The sequence below is a fragment of the Phyllopteryx taeniolatus genome, chromosome 8 (assembly GCF_024500385.1).
Source record: "Phyllopteryx taeniolatus isolate TA_2022b chromosome 8, UOR_Ptae_1.2, whole genome shotgun sequence".
In the NCBI taxonomy this organism is placed as follows: domain Eukaryota; kingdom Metazoa; phylum Chordata; class Actinopteri; order Syngnathiformes; family Syngnathidae; genus Phyllopteryx; species Phyllopteryx taeniolatus.
The window spans coordinates 472,160-493,905 of NC_084509.1; the positions used below are offsets into that span (position 1 = coordinate 472,160).

At 40.1% G+C, this 21,746-nt stretch overlaps 1 protein-coding gene across 11 annotated transcripts in view; it reads right to left on the reverse strand.

The window, feature by feature from the left end:
• Positions 1-1,051: 1,051 nt before the first annotated feature.
• Positions 1,052-21,746, reverse strand: part of LOC133482039 (arf-GAP with Rho-GAP domain, ANK repeat and PH domain-containing protein 1-like) — a 72,062-nt gene continuing 51,367 nt past the window's right edge. For 8 of the 11 annotated variants that reach the window (XM_061781583.1, XM_061781579.1, XM_061781577.1 and 5 more), the window contains 20 exons: positions 16,590-16,764; positions 16,168-16,302; positions 15,280-15,415; positions 14,604-14,706; positions 13,537-13,729; positions 13,370-13,415; positions 13,045-13,208; positions 12,576-12,788; positions 12,376-12,481; positions 12,154-12,301; positions 11,073-11,156; positions 10,806-10,883; positions 10,582-10,699; positions 9,950-10,063; positions 9,633-9,778; positions 9,451-9,533; positions 8,184-8,243; positions 6,544-6,607; positions 5,797-5,955; positions 1,052-2,320 (listed from right to left, as the gene is read on the reverse strand). In XM_061781583.1, coding sequence (XP_061637567.1) covers positions 2,276-2,320; positions 5,797-5,955; positions 6,544-6,607; positions 8,184-8,243; positions 9,451-9,533; positions 9,633-9,778; positions 9,950-10,063; positions 10,582-10,699; positions 10,806-10,883; positions 11,073-11,156; positions 12,154-12,301; positions 12,376-12,481; positions 12,576-12,788; positions 13,045-13,208; positions 13,370-13,415; positions 13,537-13,729; positions 14,604-14,706; positions 15,280-15,415; positions 16,168-16,302; positions 16,590-16,764 — 2,370 coding nt within the window. In that variant the 3' untranslated portion in view covers positions 1,052-2,275. Of the gene's footprint in view, positions 2,321-3,653; positions 3,692-5,796; positions 5,956-6,543; positions 6,608-8,183; positions 8,244-9,450; positions 9,534-9,632; positions 9,779-9,949; positions 10,064-10,581; positions 10,700-10,805; positions 10,884-11,072; positions 11,157-12,153; positions 12,302-12,375; positions 12,482-12,575; positions 12,789-13,044; positions 13,209-13,369; positions 13,416-13,536; positions 13,730-14,603; positions 14,707-15,279; positions 15,416-16,167; positions 16,303-16,589; positions 16,765-21,746 lie in introns of all 11 variants that reach the window. The other 3 variants (XM_061781581.1, XM_061781580.1, XM_061781582.1) reach the window with 3 other exon arrangements.

Here is a 21,746-nt window from a genome sequence, read left to right on the forward strand (position 1 = left end):
AGCAATAAAGAATCAAAGAAAAATAAATACATTATACTAGCAATGCTTTAATCAAACATATCCTATTGGGTAACAAAGTTTGCAAGTCAAATTCGGCCACCACATTTTGGGTTTTTCTTTGGCTTTTGTGTGAGCTATTTCAAACATTTTGCTTTTTCTTGGGCTTTTGTGTGAGCCATTTCAAACGGACAGGCCCAAACAAGAGCTGTTAAAAGAGTTTCACGTCGGGCGTAATCAACATGGTGGAGTCGCACATTTCCAACTCACTTGATGTGTCCATCGTGAACCGACGTCTGCTGCTGAAGCTCAGCATGCAGCACCAGTCACTTCCAACACGCTCTTCTCAACTTCTGTGGGTGCTGAGTGGAAATGAAGGGCGCGCTCACCCCCCGATGCATTGGCTGAGTTGACCCACGTGATCCCTAAGCACCCCCGAAGCTCATTTTAACTTTTCGTCTTCCATTTGTGTCCCCTTTTGAACATCTCTCGTGTCTCAATGCTTCTGATTTATGCAACTGCTGCTATGACCTATAAAGTAAAGGCCATTTGAAATGCCTGAGTGCATACAATTACTCATCCTACTGTTTATCCCCGGTGGGTCTCCTGTGCGTGTGGAAAACGTGGTCTCCTACTGTGTGTAGGTCCCTCGTGGGGCTCTCCGGTGTCTCTCTTGAGGTATATGCTGACCCTGATGTGTCACTTCCGCTTATAGCAATGACCACAGAAGCGGTTGACCACCATGAAGCACTCAAAACGCACCAAACGTCTCCCGTTAACCCTGCATCATACTGTACCCTCCTCCCATTACATACATCGCTGCGACATTCTCCTCCAGTTACATCGGGCTCGACTTGATGGCACGAAACCCACAGGCCAGGAAATGTTTGTCCAACAGTTGTCACATTATAGACACACACGTTCCCAAGGGCCAGCTTGACTTTTCATCCAATTTGCATTTAAGAACACAGTGGACTGCCACCAGGTAGAGTACATTAACCTTTTAGAAATATTTTTTGTGTAGTCATTCTATGCATGGGCTGGAATGCAAACAAACAGTTGGCACAGTGTTTATTAGAGTAAAAGAAATGTAAACTGTGTGTAGGATTTATTTTGACAATCACATGAAAATACCTAAGCAGTGTCTACCAATTACTGATTACAAAAACAAGTGCATTATTAAGTTATTATTATTATTATTATTATTTTAAATTGACATTCATGTTAAGTACACTTATGGGAGTTTGAGATACTTTAGGACAGGGAAAAAAAACTTGTAACAATTATTGTAAGAATAAATAAGTGTGAGAATGGCAGAAACATTCGTCTGTATTAAAGGTCTCAGAATTTGAGAACGACCACAGGCTGCACAGAACACTTGGAGGATTGATTTCTTTAGTGGGCAAAACAACTTCCATTTGTTTTATATCCAAATGAATGGCAATGATTTGCATTTTGTTGTTAATAATGAAATTGTGAGGAATGAGCATGAGAATGCTCTAACGAAATGGAGTGACGAGGGCTGTTGGGCTACAATGCACACATATACAGTTGACTTTTTTTCCCCCCACACACTATCCTTAACAGCGAACAAAAAAAAATGACCTTAGCACTCTTCATCTTGCTTCCTTGGTAGCCCAAATAAATAAGAACAATTCACATAAGGGGGCTAACTTACAGGTGGCACTCTACAAGCTATTGATGGGCAGTCAAGTGCAGTCAGATATTAGTCACTATCTTTTCACAAACTCACTGAAAGAGTGAACGTCGACCTTTACCATTGTATTGCCTGAGAGGATCATGCGTGTTTACAAACGTGAAATAGGAAGGCAGGGGAGATGACCTCAAATAAAATGGCGATATAAATGCAGCCTCACCAAAAACCTAGATCACATCTGCTGTCACATTATGTTTTGCTTACAATAGCAATGATTGCATTTTGAATTGCAGGGTTACCCTTACATTTGTCTTATATTAAAAAAAAAAAAAAAAAAAACAGAATGGTGAAATCCTTCAAAACAAATATATAAGAAGAATTGAAGTTTCCTTCAGAATGTGCTTTAATGCTTCTGGTCCATGATGCGCGGGCACACTTGACTCTTGCCAAGCTAAAGGCCAATCAGGATGAACACACTCCATTAAAGTGACAAAAACACAAAGTGTAAACTTCAGCTGTACAGGGGAAAATGAATAATGGCTCTCCTGTCTATCTACTTTTGGTCCTGCTCACTTCCTCCTGTTTCTTCATTCTGGTCCGCAGTGTCACACACTGAAGATGTCACTGGAGTGTGGCGAGGTCACCTGATGACGCCAAACACCTACCCTGGAGAAAAGATAGAGACAAGCTTAAGTTGATCTCCGTAAATCTCCTCAGCCTCTTCCGCTGAGAGGCCAAGCCTGAAATGAGTTTCCAGATGACAAGACATTTTGGAGCCATGCCAACCAGGTACACTATGATGCTGGTAATAAAATGCACGCATGGATGAGGATGCAAAGATTAAGAAAAACATGAATACAGTGGACCCCCCCCCCCCCCCCCCCCACCCACACACACATACATACACACACACACACTATTCGCGGAGGATAATGACCAGGCAGTTGAACAGCTGAACTTTATTTTGGGTTAATCATACAAAGTTTGAAAGTGATATATTAATTCTGAACACAGGCAAATACCCAGTTATAAGAGGCTGTGCAGACTTGAACAGATTTTTTCCCCCCAATTTAGTTTTACAGATTGTAGGTCATTTATGGTGAAAAATCTTTAAAAAATAATTTAACTATCACATTTTTTTCTATCCCAAAAACCTAGCATTCGAACAAGGGTTTATAGACTTTTTATATGCCAGCTGCAGTGCAATAACCAGCTAAGGGCGAACAACAGGGCACGTTTTCAATGGTGGCTATCAAGATGGATCTCGGAATAAGCAGCTACAAGGACACGGTAAAACTGCTGTGGACATTTCAAAAGGATAAACGGAGCTTATCAGATGGACGGTCAAAACGAGCGGAGGCTGACCTATCAAGAGTTGTTGGCCAACAAATTGTTCCCTGGAAGCAGCTGGACGTTTTACACTGAGATTCCAGATTTGATGGGTCTTCTTCATCATGCCAATTCACATGCAGCCAGCCTGCTTGGGCTCTCGTACAACATTAGCCACATGGTCGGCCACGCTGGACACACGTCTCTGCGCGGGATGCCCAATTATCAACAAATGAACAATGATAATACATTAAGAACTGATGGCACACACCTAAAAGGAAGCCATACTGTTTCTAGAAGGCGACGTGTTTGTTGTGCGCCCTCAAAGGCTTCGTACTCATTTGATTGTTTCCACACTATTATGCAGCACGAGTGGTCAGCGGTAATACAATGGATGAATGGATGGATGGAAGGATAGACATACAGTAATTAAAATGATAAATGCATAAATTGGGAACAATACAATTATCAAAGGTGACCCTGGATTAATTCAAACTCTATTAATTTCAATGGGGAGGAACACTTAGAAGAAAATGGAGTTTGACCATTTAAATGTGTTTGACATTGGAAGTTCCACTGTATTCATCCTATAAATTCATGCACGCTCGGACATGTCAGTGCATCTAGAAATAGTTAGTAGACAGAAGAGAATTAGTGTTAACCACTGTACCTTTCTTGCAGCCGCCATTACCGAATGTCTCTAAAAAGCTGAAAGATAAATGGACAAATAGTTTATACCAGATAAAAGACTGGAAGGCAGATGGAATAGTGGAAAGGGAAAAGGGAAACTTGGCAGGTGGCCCTCACACAATCAATCACTAGAATGCACATGCCCTCTTAAGTATTTGGATAGACTTGTGCAGTACATGCAAATGCACAAGCATTCAAAGCACAGGAGAACTTTCACATGAGTATGCCAATACCTCCCACCCACAAAACCACACACACTGAAGTAAGAATCTAGCTTCCTGAAGCAAATCCTTTCAAACCCTCAACTAAAATGATCGGATCAATGCATTCGATAGTTGAGAATCAATGGAAACCATGTGAGGCATTGCACTGCTGGAGTCTGTCGGTCGCTAATCAGAGAGATGAGTGGAAAGAGCAGCGGGAGACGTGCAGTATTGTGGACATTTGGTCGCCAAGCATGTCCAATGTGTGCAGAGTGAAGCATTCTGGATGGCTACACTAACCTTTTCTCTCTCTTACGGGGGGGGGGGGGAGGGGGGCGCGAACAGATGGAGTAGATAATGTTGATGCCATTGGACTGCTCTGGTATGGAGCCCAGCAAAGCAACAGAGATGATGTTTGTCAGCTCTGTGCCGAGTGTACTAGGCCGCAGGGTGCTATGGCAGCCGTGTCCCTGCGGGCACAAGCTCCTTTTCATTGTCGTGTGGTTTTCAAAGCCAGCTGGGCAAAGTCCTGCCAGAATAACTTTTGCGCTTGTGTTTTGTTTAGGTGTCACTAATTTCCAGGACTTCTGATTTAAAATTAAATTTGTTGTTAAGAATATCTCCAATAATTAAATGCAGGGGCAATTTATATGATTTTCACAAGCCTAAGGCCCTCTGAGGGAAACAAACACGATGTGGACCGTGATGAAAATTTGTTTGACTCTCTACGAAACAGTCAGGTCTGTCTTATAACATCATATTCATCAAAAAGATAGAAGCCTGACAACTTTTACTGGATGGACAAACAAAAGTTACAATACATACTTGCCTCCTTTTGTTAGAGGAATCAGTTGTATTACTTTTACTCCTTTGTTTTGAGTCACGATGGAACCAATCCTCCGACTTCCAATAAAAAAAAAATGGTACAGTCCGGTGGTTATCTTGTCAGTGATTATATGTGAAACATGAAGTGGCCTGATTATATACACAGTGATGAATACAATTGGCTTTTGGTCACTCGAGTGCACTTAGAATTATTAACATTGTTAAATAATTACCTCTCCAGCATTATTATCTTTGTAAAGGCAGATGTTTTGATACAGCTTTTGTACTGCATTCAACTGAGCATGTCCGAGCGTAAATATCTGTCATTACTTATGACTTGAAATGTAATATACATTTGAGCCCAAAAGTATTCATCCATCCATTTTCCATACCGCTTATCCTCACTCACGTGCTAGCGCCTATCCCAGCTATCTTCGGGTGAAAACCGGGGTACAACCCCCCAACTGGTTGCCAGCCAATGCCAGGGCACATACAAACAAACAACCATTCGCACCTATGGGCAATTTAGAGTCTTCAGTTAACCTATCATGCATGTTTTGGGGATGTGGGAGGAAACCGGAGCAGCCGGAGAGAACCCACGAAGGCACGGGGAGAACATGCAAACTCCATACAGGCGAGGCCGGATTTGAACCCCGGTCCTCAGAACTGTGAGGGAGATATGCTAACCAGTTTTCCACCGTGCCAACCAAAAGTATTCAGACGCTGGCATTTTTGTTTGGTGAAGGTGGACCAAGAAAGTGGCAAGCGATTGTTTGATATTGTTAAAGTTAAATGTTTATTTAATATCTGAATACAAGTCGGCCTGCTATATATGTTAGACATGTATTGCTGATCAGAATGTTTTAAGAATTTCTTAGACATTTCCTAGTTTGCAGTGCAAGTTCCACCTTAAATCTACCCATTGAACAATTAAAAATTCACTTGACCAGGCTACGAATTATTTTGGACTTAACTGTACACATGCCAAGGACCATGGTTGAGGGTTTGGACCACCAGCATCTCTAAATCAAGCAACCAAATTGGAGAAGCCAGCTTCTGCTGCGATTGAAAGCAGTGATTGGTAGGTTGACTCACAGCAAGCTGATCTTGGCTGAAAGCTGCTACGCTGTTCCGCATCTCATTCTCACTGCCACGCAGCGGTATCAGTGACACGTTACCGTGACGCGAGTCGGGCAATGCGCGGCTCACGCGGCTCGGCTGGATTCCTTCCTGAGGCCACACGTCGCCGTCGTTCTTTAAAAGAGGAGCAGAGTGGTGAAGTGCATGACAACATAGGACAAAGTCAATGATTTTCACACCAGCCATGACCCGCAGCTTTTGTGTGGCCATTGCCCTTCATGTTGACTCTGCAGGCTACAGTAGCTTATAACCCAACTATGGTGATGGTGTGCTTTCATTTTGGGGACAATAATCTTTCATTGTCCTGAGTTTATTGTTACATATCTTGTTCTTATTTCCCCCCTCCCTCGAGTTTATCTTGTGCAGGTGACAAGATAATTTCTCAAAATCAAAAAGCCAATTTCTGTGCACAAGCAGTTTTGCAGAACAAGACAACATAGACACACTCGGTTTGTTAACAACTATCCATGTTGTTTGGGCTTATAAACAGACAGAATAAATAATAAATGCATGATCAAGAATACATTGTGACGCATGTACGAGTAGCATAAGAGCATAATGTGACACTTTTGACATCATTACAATGGGTATTAAACCACATTATTGTACAGATTAATGATATGGACAGGGACACCTGGCCATGGCACAGTGTGTGTGTGTGTGTGTGTGTGTGTGTGTGTGTGTTTGTGAGCAAGAGCGAACCTGAATACTCAGAAAAGTAGCGTACCACTCCCTCATTTCTGGCTGAGTCTCACAACAGAGATACCTGCAGAAATTAAACCAGATAACGTGAACCACTGTGTCCAAAACTAATGAAACGGTTTACAAAAGTAAAAGCAAAGTATAATTGGAGAACCATATGCATTTTATTATGCAGAGTGTGTATTTGTAATATCTGTGCCTGTAATTGAATGCTTTATGCGACTCAGGTTGCCGCCACGCAGCCCTTTGAGTCATAAACTATGCTGTGGTGCTGAATAAATACTTTTTAATTATACATGATTTTGGCTTTGAGCACATATTTTGAATAAACATTTATGCAGTTGCTGAGACCTAACGGAAACACAGATTGACAGAAAACTGAGAACAAAATTAGTGAACAAGAAGAGGTCAAGTTTGGTAAAAAGACAGGCCTCAGGTACAACACCCCCCAGGTCCCCATACATGTATCATACAGTATCTGCCTTCTGCCAGCTTTTTCATCATTAGGACCAACAGAGCTCATTAAAGCTTGCGCGCCAATATATACGTTCGTCACTTTGTTGGCAAGATACACAGTACAAATATTTATTGTAGCAAGCATATCCTTGGCATGCAGTAAGATGTATTAATTTTTTAGACCACAATGATGCTTTAATTTGATACAGTGGTTTTGTTTGTATACTCATTTGGTCCCATGCATTGCATATAAAATCTATTCTTGTATGTAAGATTCAAAAGAATATGTTTTCGATGCGGGTATAATAAACCATAGAAAGGAAAAGATTAAGTCCTGTGGCCATAACACTAGTAACAGTTTTTTTAATTATTATTCTCTGCAATTCATCCACAGGGAAACATTTGAACTCCACAGATTCGAGTTTCGAAACCAGAACTTCTTACTGTGAGGCAGACACCATATGTGCGAGCCAACTAGCTTAATTTTGGGTTCCAAATACTCCAGATAAAGACCTTTTTATCTTTCGTTCTCAAGCGTCCCCCTTGGATATATTCAACCCCCAGCACGTCCTCCTCTGTTTCTCCCTTACTGCTGGGTTTTTGCCGTGCGAAACAGTGATAGAACACAACTTAATAAAAAAAAAGAATAATTAAGCCAACAGCGAGATGAGAGCTGTCATTACTAGAGAGTTGAGGTATACTGTTGTTGACAGGGTGTATCGAGCACACTGCTACAGGAACACACATGGATGAACACACAAGTTGCCCATTCATACTGGTCGATGTAACAGTATGTGTGAAAAATGCTGGATGCAATGAAGCCAATACAGGTGTGTGTTTCTGTGATAAACTCATAGCTATTTTTTTATGTACACAGACAAACCCCCAGTGAGATTGCTTGTGTTTACATGTGACAAAACAGTATTATAGTGCCTCAAGCAAGAAAATATGAGTCTACTCGAAGCAAAGACGAGACAACACCTGTAGTGGTGTAGTATTCTTCAACAGGAATAAAACGTAATGTAACAAGGTTTGGTTTCATTGTAGTGTGAGGATTTCTATTAAGAGTTGCTATAGTCATTGTGGCATCTCTACACACAGAATTGTAGTCTTTTACAGTCAAAAAAACAAAATAAAAACATTATGTTGATGTGATATATTACATATTGTCTACTGCTACTCACCACTGCTGTCTCTCTGCCTTGTCTTGTTTCTTACTCTCATAGACCACAGTCAGGCCCCAACTGCAATTAGGAACACACAGAGATGGATGGGTTAGTTCAACAGCACCCACGGTTTAATGTCATTCTTGGGTTAAGCCTGCCCCCTACAGGCCTTTTGACACACTGTTACGCAGATCACAATATTTGCCATCAATAGGCCATCAATCATTCTTTCATATAATTATGATAAACAGTTTAATTTGTGACAGAGGTCAAGCAAAACATATTTGCTGTATTCCGTTTTAAACTCAATGTGATAATTTTAGAGTCAATTAAAATCCATTATAAGTCAGTGGCTTCACTGATGTATTCTATTCCACAGTACTGAATTTATTAGCGTATTTTTGCTTAAAAGATACTTCATGACATTGTCTGGTTGGATGACAAATACCAGTTTTGCACCAGGGGTCTAAAACAGCTTTTATATAGTTTACATCTTATGCTTACAGCATGAACAATTAACGTCATTACATGTAGTATATGACTTTCACAATAGTAAATGGTAAAGCACTAACACTGTCCTCATTCACCTTCTGATGATGCAGGCACTGGGGGTTCAGTAAATTTAGCATGCAAATATTATATTGACTTGGAATTTAAATATCTGAATAGGGGATTGTTTTGCGTGTATTCATAAAATTCCAAAAGTATTGAGAAACCTAGGCCATACAATTACATTAAAATGTGAGGAAAAGTTGGCCTCCCTCTTTTCAGCTATTATATCTGACTGTTGCATCCAGGTTGGAAGCATATAATTGTCCAGATTTTATTCATGCTTTGGCTACATTTACACTATGTTCCCAGGCAGCCTCGATTTAGTGCGCCACCGTGGCCCCTGGGAACCAAAATGATCTAAATGAGGACACTGATCATGTCAATAATTTCTTACAATAATTATCAACAATGATTTAACAAGGTAGGAAACCAACAAATATCAATATGCTACACTTGAATTCTATAAATCTTTGCAAGCGTTTACATTTTCCAATGACCACTTCTACAACATTGCTAGGAAATCACAATGTACCATCGCTAGAGAGCAATTTTTAGAACAGACCTGTGGTCTACTCATGTTATCCTTGGGAGCTACCTGGTGCGCGTGGGTACCAAGTTGGTGACCCCTGCTCTATAATTTAAAAAAAAGTCTATACTCTTGGAGTTTAAGACAACCATTCATATGTTGAGCTCTGATGGGCCACATCTACAGTGGATCACTTCAAACATTCACCATGTTGGAGGACGGACTTTCTTCTTGATCCCCAAGTAGACCCTCAGGTTCTTGACTGGCCAGTCCCGTTCTGGACGGTTACTCTGGGAGACAGAGAAGAAGAGGGGGGAGGCCAGTGTGAACAAGCATTATGTGGGAGAGGATGTGTTTTTTTTTTTTATGTGTGTCTCTGCCAGACTTACTCTGACTTCCTTGTACATCCGCAGTGAACTGGAGTTTAGGATGAAATATCGGTCATGGAAACTGCCGGAGGACAACCCCAGCCCGAGGATGCTTCGTTCCTCCCGGAATTTCATCATGCCATGTTTGGATGGGTCAACCTTACTGGCTGAAGGGCATAGTAGATGCTTTATTTTTACATTGTTTTCTGCAGTGGGACTTAAACAATGACCAAATCCTTACAGATGGCCTACTGTTTCTAAATTGGGAATGTTCTTAAAAAAAAAATAAAAAAATTAAAAATGTTTTGTGATGTATTGTGATGAAAATAATTGTTTACCCAAGTAGATGATCATTGCTTCCATAGTGATGTGTTTCTTGATGAGAAGATGGGAGTCGGTGCCAAAGGAGTGAAGGATGGGTAAGACTCGCTCTCGATAGTGCAGAGGACGTTCTGCGAAAAGAGCAGACAACAGGAACGCTATTGAGATGATGACAAACTTACCGTAAGTGACTAAGTGTTAGTAGAATTGCAAAACTGTCATAACTGGAAAACTGTACAAGGCACAACAATTTCATTTTATGTTCTATAGCAGTTTCCCCACCTACACACCAAACTCAAAATAGCTTCTCAGTGGTCTAGTGCCCAAGTGTAGACTGTGGTAAACAACTAAAGAATTTCTCTCCAGCTCATCACTTTGCCCCGTTTTCTTTTCACGACAGCAACAGGAAATCTCACCAATTATTTGTGTGTTGCTGGCATTGGAAAAGCCACCTACAGTCTTTGTGTTAGTGAACCAGATGACCAACAAAGAAGGCTCACAAACAAGCCATAAAACCCTGTTGCAACTTGGAAGGATCGTCTGGCGCTCGAGTTTGGGAGTCACTTCTGCTCAGATTTAGTGATGTGAACACACGTTACTGTGTATTAATCTATTCAACGCAAACTGTATACTGTGTTATCAGTGTCACCCATTTCTTCCTTGTCGATGACCTCCCAGCAGTTCCAGTACTCTTTGTCTTTAACAGGAATGTTGCGCCTGTCCAATATCTCACAGGTCAGTTCTGCTGAAGTCATAGAGGCTGGGATCTGGGGGAAAGAGAACACAAGTTTAAAGTTGAACTGTGTCAACATCACAGTCTCCAATTCTTTATGGAACATGCATATAAACACAACGTCGTTGTGTTAAGGCTACCTTGACATGTTGCTCAGCAGTGTCCTTCTTTTCCTCCAAGTAAACTGTGCAGATGAAATGTCCACCGGGTTCAGTGCTCTAAGGTTTTCAGTAGATAAAAAAATGCATTTACTCTTGCAAAACTACAGCATACTGTTTGTGCACCTGTGCTCTCCACAAAATGTACACTAAACATTTACATATTTTTTTAAAATGTATGATGTTAAATGCTCGGACAGTGCAGCTGAGACAAATGCACACAACAAATATTACATGCTTGTGACTCACAGGAAATTTTGTGTTCAATTTCTCGCGCACTTGGATAATAACAGTGATCTCTTCCAGCTGCTTTTTCAGTTGTTGCTCATCCACCTGCAAAAAAAACGTATACTGATTAGCAACATGTCAGCTCAGCTACTCCTTTGAGGCAATGTCCACACACAAACAATTTTTTTTTTTGTCTCACTATAACAAATGTTTTTGTGTGATCACCTTTTATAATGTGATTACTAAGCAGGTGCACCTCCACTTCACTATGGTCCCAATTTATTAACATCCCAAATAACGCTATATTTGTGTGCTCGCTCTAACATGTTGCGCATGATTTTCTAAGATTGCAACAATTTACTAAGATCCCAAAAATAGGGCTAAATTGGGTTTTCGGATTGCTTGCATTATTAGCAACAAGTAGAGGGGACTGTGAGTAGCTCTGATGCTTTTTCATCATGGAAAATTTGTGAGAGTGCCACAAGTGCCAAATGAAGTTTGAAGTGATGGAATTGTAAGTGTTAGTCAAAGACAAAGAAACGGTTACAGAAACTAAATTAATGCCTCTGATAATTTGGGGGAAGAGAGCGACTGCATAAAAGCCATGTTTTATCATCGATGGCGTGGCGTGACTGGCTCCAAGTAGGATCATTCAGAAGCTGCAAAATTCTGTTGCAGTTATGATAACTTTTGTTTCTGGGATTTCACAAATGTTTACAAAAGTGAAAAACTTCTCCCAAACACCTCTCGCCTGTGCAATCCTGGGTGCGCTTGGTTAGCAGATCAGCTTGCGTATGAGTGACCAATAAAGTTTGTGCCTGTTTTGCACAAGCAAAGTAAATCAGGCCCAAATACACCACACCCCCACCCAGCATAAATGCCTTTCTTCAGACTTCGGAAGAGCAACTTCATTGGTGTGCATAGAAATATAGATCAAAAATAATATTTCCAATGACAAAACCTTCAAAGTTTAATTCTTGAGAACAAATCCCCACATTTAAGCAATCTTCTAAACCAGGAGGAAAACTAGATAACGTGGGACCACTAGCTTATCTAATCAACAAACATCATAGGTGCTTCACTTCAATGCTTGACATCTGACCTCAAAGATGAGTGTGTAGTACTGTATGAGGTCCTCGATAGCACGGCCCGCCGTGTAGTCCTTTCCATCTGTCTGGAAGAGTGTTGGCCCAAACACAATAGCCAAGTTATGGAGATTCATTTGGTTCAGCTCAGAGAACCGCTGCACACTGGAACACAAACAGTAGGCAGAACGTGGGTGTGTGCGTATGGCATTCACAAAGTGTGCATGTGTGTTCCTCACCAGTACAAGTGATTGATAAGGGCCCGAAGCGTTGCCCTGTTAACACGAGGCAGTTTGTTCAAAAGCTTCTGATACTGGGAGATTTTCATACTTTCATCCTGAATGGCTGGATCAAGAGACGAGAGAGGGATGTATATATTTAAAAAAAACTTACTTTCAAAAAATTTTGTTCCCTGCCGTGCAAGCCGTGTGAATCTTACCAGTCGTAGTAAGCCAGGTGCCGCCATCTTCAGATGTGAAAAGCCCTTCTTCTAACTCCCTGAAGAACCGCTTGAGTGTGTTCGAGACGTCGTCCACCTGATGCTCTCCTTCCTTCAGGCGGAGGCTGCGAGCATCTTGGCGAAACCGCTCGCACAGAGCTGCAACACGCGAGTTCACGCCGCTCTTGCGATATATGCCCTCAGACGTTAAGCCTAAACGCATACAATATAATCACTGGTAAACACAATACAAGTATCTGCTCTGTGGCCACTGCAGTAGGTACACATGCATAATCTTAGAAGAGGTGGATTTGAGCTCAATGATTTGTTATTATGTCATTGTGTTAGCTATATAAATCAAAAGTGTGGATGAAAGTGTGTCTGATGATCATTTACTGCTACAAAAATCTGCTGCATTATGTTACTGCATGGTAGTGCTGTGTTTGTCTTTTTCCGTCTGTCCACTCACCGCACTGTGTGATGTAGTCAACGCAGCTGTGGACTACGACTGGTATGTCTGTGTCGGTCAGCTGCTGCTGACTCAGAGTGTCGCCTCCACTCCCTGCTGCAGACTGTATGGCAGCGCACCAGCCGGCAAAATCCAACTTCCTCTCTCCCTCAATGTACAGCGTTCTTAGTTGGAAGAGACAGAGGGGAGACAAAAACATGTTAAGAACAAAATGGAAAGGAGGAGGACAGAAAAAACAGGGGAACTACATCATAATTTTGCAAGGAAATTAACATAAGAACTATTTATGTATGTGAAAACAAGCAATCTGTAGTTATTCTCTCACCTTCCTCTCTCCACCAAAACTAATACTCCATTATCTTGTTGGATTGCTGCGAAACACAAAATAATGTCTTTCAATGTTGAAAACTTACTGTACTAATCTTATTTCATACCAAACACATGGTGAACAGGCATATTGCTTGAAACTTTTGGATGAATGCATTAACTCACAGAGCTCATTAAGTTTGCGAAGGTGTATCTCTTCTTCCTGGCTGTCCTTAAGGTAAGCATGAAGTGTGGAGCCCACCAAGGCAAACCAACCCACCTTGGATGTTTGTAGGTTCAGGCCATCCTTACATTTTAGCCGCCCGATCCTCTCAAAACCTAACCTCAATAAAGGCTCTGCTTTGGCTGGGATGAAGCTCTACAAAAATCAAAAGAAATTTAGTGTAGCTTTGTGCCAACATATATAATAATAAAAGCTCTCCTTAGCTGAACACACTTTTATTGAAACACACTGCAAAAGTCAAAGCCAAGTAGTTTTGTAACAAAGAAGCAGCCTATAGATGTTGGCTTGTGTTTGTGGTGGAAAAGGGGTGGGGGTGCTAGAATTATGGTCCTGAGGTCTCTTTAGTACAGCGAGTTCGGTCAGACTGTCTTAATGGCTAGACAGGCAGGAGCCATGGACCCAAACGTTTAACAGAATTGTGTTTCCCATGACAACCAAATCTGATTCAATAGACGATTAAGAATCCCTGTATTATGAAATACAGCACCGAGTGCAGATTTGTAAGTCCAAGATTCACCCAATAATTAAAGAGGTGATGCATGAAAACAGACATAAGCAATCTCACTAATGCTACTGTGTTTTTTTAAATTCTCTTGTTATTTTTACACTCAGTTTTAATGGTGGTAACCAGCAGTGCATTCGCCTGTTGATGATTCAGAATTAAGACCAATATACCAAATACTCCCATGAACATAAGTTACTTTTACAGTACCATGATTGCGCACATGCAGCAATGGTATCAAGCATTGTCTTGTAATCTCATAGCACTTCCTATGCTTTCATCCTCCATGTAATGCACATCCTCTCATATGCCGTGAGATATTAATCAGCGTTTTATTACAGATTCCATTTTCCAGAATTAAAAAAATAATAATCTGTTGTATTGGCAGCAGCAAAACAACCGCCACACACATTTTTGAGAGAATTCTAATTTGTAGTTGCTCTAAAGCGAAATAAATACAGTCGCAGCATTTCCTCTCTCGACATGGCTCATCTGGTTTAATAATACCTTGGCAATAGACTTGATCCATTCTTTGTGGCTGTTTGGGTCATCGGTGCCAAACAAATAAAGACGATCTGATTCTGAGTAGAGCTCGAAAGTGTGCTCATACCTGCAAGGTGAGAGAGACGGAAAAGACATCGGGTAAATTGTGTGATCTTTTGTGTAAAATCTCAACCGGGTCCTGAGAGGCAGTAATCCCAAACTATATCATAGTTCATTTATTACGGATTTAGTGCATCACAGATTTTCACAGATGTTTTTTTTAAAGGTCAGTGTAGTGCAATTACTCACCTGCACATCTCTGATACAGTCAGCTATGCAGGCTAATTGATATAAATGTGGCAGCAATGACTCAAAGAAGATCAAACGGGGCTCTCGTTCTTATCAGAAAAAGAAACCTTACCCTCAACTTACCCGTTTAAAACATTTTTATGAAATAAATTCACAAATACCAACCTTAGCCCGATAAATAGCGAATGCACACACCCATAACAATATCGACAGGAACAAATGCAAATGAAGAGCAATGTTTAGCTTGATTATCTACAATTACAGTACTGTAGCTGAAAGCATCACTGCAATTAATTTTGGGTACCCATAATGCCTTTTGCTGACTACATTGCCAGGACCGCGATAAATGGTTAACTGTACCCACAAAGAGCAGATGTGTGAGTGAGGTTACCCATGTTTCTCAGGTACATCCACAGCCAAGCAAACTATTTCTGAGGCTCTCAGAGCTCCATTAGGATTGGAATTCTTGTCACTCTCATAGTAGCTGAAAATGCAGTCATTGAGTGTACACCAGCGACGACTGAACTCTGCACACAATAATAAATAAAGATAAAGATCTGTAAAGCGTCAAAGTAACTGTAGATCAATATTACAAGACATTTAGCAATCAAAAAAATAGAAACCACTCCACTATAATGTACTGATAGCTATAGACACCAGGGGTGTCAAGCTCATTTTTGTCATGGGCCACATCGTAGTTATGACTTCCCTCGGAAGGCCACTACGACTGTGAATCCATATAAATGAAAGATTACCACATATATTCTAATTACATACAGTATACACAACACATTGATGAATAACCAATTTTGAAATCGGAAGCCTATAAAAACATGTTTTTCAACTATTACATTTCGTTTCAAAGGGGGATTGGTAACAAAAAAATGCGTGGAAATATCTCAATTTTGATTTGCTTTCGCGGGCCACATAAAATGATGTGGCGGGCCGGATCCGGCACCCGGGCCACCAGTTTGACACCTGTGCTATAGACCATTGCCAACTACAAAGTATGAAGTGAAATTCTGAGAATTTAAATAAAAACTGATAATTACTATGTTTGTAAAGGCAAAAAATGTCATCTCTTTAGCTTGTGTAGGTGTACATAATATTGCTTAATGCAGATTGCTTAATGTTTACTGAACAGCGAGTAAACGCATTTCTACATGACACTGACGAGGCACTGACAACAGTAATTAAAAAAAAAAAATCCAAGCAATAACTAATGTATTAAAACAATTGTGGGCAGAACTCTTTATGGTTAAGCAGTATGCTTGCTCACCCTCTTTGGCCTTACGCTCTGTGATAGCCCGAGCCATAGAGCCAGTCTTGAATAGAAAGCCATTGTGATAAACACACGTTGGAGCTGGAAAGTGCACTTCTTCCATGCCACCGTCCACCTCTGACCGAGGAAGATCTGTAGAACAAAGAAAATAAGAAATCAAAGCCATGAGGAAAAAAACATGGCAGGTTGACCATTTGACTTTAATCCAATGTAAACATCAATTACACAGTTAAACCACACAGGAACAATCAAGTTGTCAAAGTGCAGTGAAAAGGTGTCATCTATACAGCAGAATTTACGTGTACAGAATTTCCTTAAGTTATTAGCAGATACAGTATTACTAATATAGATAAAGGTCTATCACGCAATTAAAAATAAAAGCACTTCAATGACATCACAAACATGCTATCATCCTTTACCTGTGTTCAGATTGTGACTCAGTAATACAGCTTGCAAGGGTTGCGCGTGTGTGTCGGCTAGGGAGAGAGGGGTGGGACAACTGGCCATGCCAGTTGAACAATTTACATCAGCGCCACAGAAAATCAGGCTCAATGTCTCCAGCACATCACTGCACTGAACATTTATGCACAATGCCTGCAGAAAAGGAGAGGAAGAACAAGAATTAGAAACATACAATCATGACGTTAAATGCTTATACAGTACATATATTTTATATATATATTTCTTTTTCAATACCAAGCGTAAATTAAATGTGATCTTAGTGTGTATATATATATGTGACGACAACATGTACGCCACAAACTGTGTTGACAATTAAGAAATTAAGAACATTAGTAGTTCTATTCCAAACACTTATTATTGTATCACAGGGTATATGGCCAAAAGTATTGTGCAAAATCATTGCAGCTTTGTGGGAACAGTTTGGGGAAAACCTCTTTTCTCTTCCGACATTACTGTGCCCATGTGGACAAAGTGAGGTCCATAAATGTGCTTTTGGGGGAGAGTTAGGTAAGGAAAAGCTTTACTGGCTCACGGAGTTCTGACCTCAATCACACCTTTACTGATTACTGAGAAGCTTCAGAATAGAGCACTGTTTCATGTGTAACACATTTTAATTGAATCATTGAAGTAAAGTTATTATTTCCTTATATTGCCCTTTTCGTTTTTGATAAACACTTGAACCTACTGTGCTAATGTATTTTAATGTTGGTTATTATGGTGATATTTGGAGAGCAGAGTATTTCTTTAAGGGGGTACTTGGTGTAAAAAGTTTGAGAATGACTAGAATGGAGATTGTGAGCTCACCATTACTAGTATCTTAAAAGGTGTCAGACCACTTTACACTCATCAGCGGCCTATGTGTGTCTTGTTTTAAGCTAAAACCATCCACAATCCATATGCCTCAAATTTAGTTTTTACATGAGTTGCTGTTATGACATTCCATTTAAAAAGACATTACACAAGCAAGTATAAAGTCGCATCCACATTATGTCAGAACATTTCGTCCATGTAACATTTTTGATCCATACGCTCAGATAGTGTAGTGTAGTACAGGGTACCACCACATATTCGCAGTTTGGAATTTTTGGATTCACCTATCAGGTAGAGGGTATTTTTTCCCCTTTTTTTTCTTTTTTGGGGTTGTGGGGGATGTGAGGAGCACACTTATTGGTGGTTCATCCCCGGTTATTACAATATAGTATAATGAATATCTGACTTCATTTACATCCTTTGGAGACAAAACAGTCTAATACATACATACAAAGCTGAAAATCAAGTGCACAACCTAAAACCAAAATGGGTAAATGGTGACAGGTAAAAAAGTGATGTGTGAAAAGGATATCATCAATGATAGTGACTACGAAGAGGAAGATGCAGTGTTCAACAAACACACGCACGCACATGCACATGCACACACACACACAGCTGATGACATTTTGAGTGGAGTTCAGCCATACAAGGATAAACAGGTTTTTACATATTTGTCTACGATGACGAATCAGAGTGACTGTGAATCATTGTGGGGGGGTTGGAAGCCTGCATTAAGATAATTGTAATTATTTGTCAGTCCTCAATAATTTATGATCCAAACAAACCTTCAGGAGACCTTGAAAATGGTCTTTTGGCAAAACTGAGGCAATACATTTACTGTTTTTCCCCCCCAACATAAACTATAAATAGGAATTGGTTTGATAATGTAGTAATTTCTGAAACGACAGAATTTAAATGTAGAAATTGAAGATTGGGAAGCTGAACCCAAAATTGCGAAATTGCTTCTGTGCTCCACAATGCATGAATTTGAAAAACTAAACAGTCACAGTCATCAATAAACTGCAGAGCTACACACACCACATAAGCCTGCTCGGTGGGCCCTGTTGTCGTTAAACCTCATGTATGATGATACTGACAGGGAATTAACAACAGTCCATATTCTTTAGGACAACGGTGGTCATTTTATTTTAAGTCATAGCAGTGTATCCAGCATGTAAGCACTATTATATTGATATTGTTTGCTGTGCCATTTTAGAACGCTGGTTGCTCTCATGCTGATCCCTGGATTAGTATTGATTGAAAAGGTTAGAAAAATCATTACAACTGCTCAATCAAACTGTGTGGATGACAAAATTGGAACACAAAATTTGGAGAAAGCACTGAAAAAAAAAATCTATTGATCACGACTGAAATGAAATCCTAATCAGGCCCACAAGCACAATACTCATTACTCAGACATTCTAATCTGAACACACACTACATTACACCCTACCAGCTGCTGAATGATGATAACCAAGCTTCATAATTATCTGTTTATGTGTTCCAGGAAAACAAAACTAAATCAGCCCCAGGACATTAATGTGAATGCTTGCGTCCCGGATGTAGGTTAGTGTTACATATCAATAGTTTGTGAGAGCAGAGAGCCAATTAGAGAAAAGCACAATGAGGAAATGGGTTGTTTGGCTGTGTAAGTTCAGACGCCCTCTAACATCTGCCGCCGAGGAAGAAAATGAATACAATAACACACACACACACACACAAGCAGGAAAGATGGGGCGTGAATTCAAGAATCTTAGACAATATCCCCAGAGAGAGAATGAGAGAAACACAGCAATTTTATCTGGGTGTGTCTACAATCAGACAGCTCCATTTGGCGGCTTGGTCAGGAGAAAGAGAAAAGAAAGAGATTGGAATAAGAGAAAAAAAAAATATATATATATATATATATATATATATATATATATAGTGAAAAGATGAACGCCTGAGATTAGGATTCATTAATCAGACGCTACTTTTTACTTAGCTGGACGTGAACGTGATGCCTACAGACACACGCACAGTCGCACACACAGTCTAATTCTTTTTGCACACTTCATTATATACACACACCTACACTTAAATGTGGGGCCATGTATTAATTCCACGAGGAGGACTATTTTTTCTGCCATTACCTCACCTGGGATCATTTACAGAGTTGACAGACAAAAGTAGTTGAATGTGATAATTGTGAGAGAAAAAAGAAAAAAAACATGAGGACAGATGGTAAAGACTATCTCCTGTACAGACAAAAAGGCCACATGAAGCAAAAAACGAATCCGTGTGAAAGAAGAAATGCTCAAGCTCAAAAAAGAATGACTGATGGGTCCAGTGAGTGAAAAGTATACATTTTCTTCCCTTGATGCCTCTCTTACTGAGTGCTGTAATACCAGTGAAGCATTTTACAGAAATGTATTATACAGTAATACAGTAGCTCATGTACTTATAGTCACCATGGACAAAATTAGGTAACTCACCATAATCTAAAGCAGTGATTCCCAACCTTTATGGAGCAAAGGCACATATTTTATATTGGAAAATCTCACGGCACACCAACAAACAAAATTGTCACAAAAAGTAGATACACAGTAATTACTGTATGTACTTCCTGCCATCTAATAGAAGAGCCTTTATTTATTCTGTCTGTCATTATGCCTCACTGTCATAAATAGAGGAACAAAGATACATTATTTCTTGTAAATGAATAATTTTTTGAGCAATTAAGTAAAATATGATAATTTCCCACGGCACACTTGAAGATCACTCACGGCACACTGGTTGGGAATCACTGATCGAAAGAGATCCAGTCTTCACATTATAACAAAAACATCTGAATATACAAAGATAACCATCACAGACTTCTCCCAAGGCCCATAATCTAAAATGTCAGTAGTTTTTTATTATTATTTTTTTTTTGTTAATTCAAGAAATGTGATGTGTTCCACTCCAGTCATCTAGGAGGCAGTACTGGACATTAAAAAGTTAGCGTCAACTGTTAAATACAGCGAGCGTTTTTGGTCCTCCACCTGCAGCCTCGAATGCAGGGTGGCCAACTTGACAAGCATAAAGAGCCAAAAACCAAAAACATATTAGAAACAGCTTTCAGCAAGCTGCAGTGCAGTTCTACACAGGAAACAGCGACCACAAAAATAAATTATAAATACCTCCCAAACAGTGTCAAACAAAATGGAACATTCCCATCTTTGTTTTTTCTTTTTTGATACAGCTCTTTTATTTGATTGTGCAGATGTACCTAATGTTGTGGCTGGCAGGCAGCTAACAGCTAGCGGTGACAGTGACTGTACTTGGGGTGGCTACAAATGACAATATGACCAATATGAGCCGCCCGTACCAGAATGCCAACAGGATAGAGCTCATTACCCTCATCAAGTGGGTCATTGCCCCACTTGCGCACAATGCAAGCAGACTGCAAAGTTCAAGTAAAAAAAAAAAAAAAAATCCTATATCAGCACAATGGGGTTTGTAGTTTATTGCTAAGAAACAAACCAAATGAAAATAGCTAGCCTTACACTTTCACATGTGGTCTTTTCAGAAAGGTGTTGAATTGAATGGTTTGATTACAGTGAGAGGGGTTTTGTAATATTTTGACTTCCTTATTTGACTACATTAGAAATGACGAAGAGTATACAAAACTATGTATAACCTAAGTATGATGCAGTTCTACACCACGGCAAAAGGCAATTACAGTTTGAACACATTGATTAACTAAGGCAGCTTCTTCTATAATACATAATTCTTAAATTTGATCTCAATTCACAATCACGTATTGCATATCCAATGTTGTGCCGAGCGAGTGCATGCTAATCATAAACGTGGACCACAATCATGGGGAATAGCAACCAGAGAAGAACTTCAACAACCTTTACAAAGTTTTAAAGAAATGCAACAAAAGATTAACTGTAACATGAGAGGTGTCTGTGTCTCAAGAGAAGCAGCTAAGCACACACTGTCTTAGTGTTAGAACTTTCCTTGTTAGATTGTGACATTTTCATACAGTCATACATATTTTGGACAGATTAATGCATGACAGAAAGTTGACTAACTGGTGGAGAAGGATTGTGAAGCAGGCTGAAAGAGAGAGAGAAAGAGGCACAATGATCTGCATTGACAGAAGGGCCAATCATCCACAATTCACACACGTGAATAAAATATGTTGTTGAGCATTAGCATGCTTGCTGACCTATCTCAGCTCACTCCAACAAGCAAAGTATGCACTAAGGCTGCAATGTGAAAACAGTCCTAGTAGTCGCCAATCAAACAAAATCAAATACTGCCAGAGATCCAAA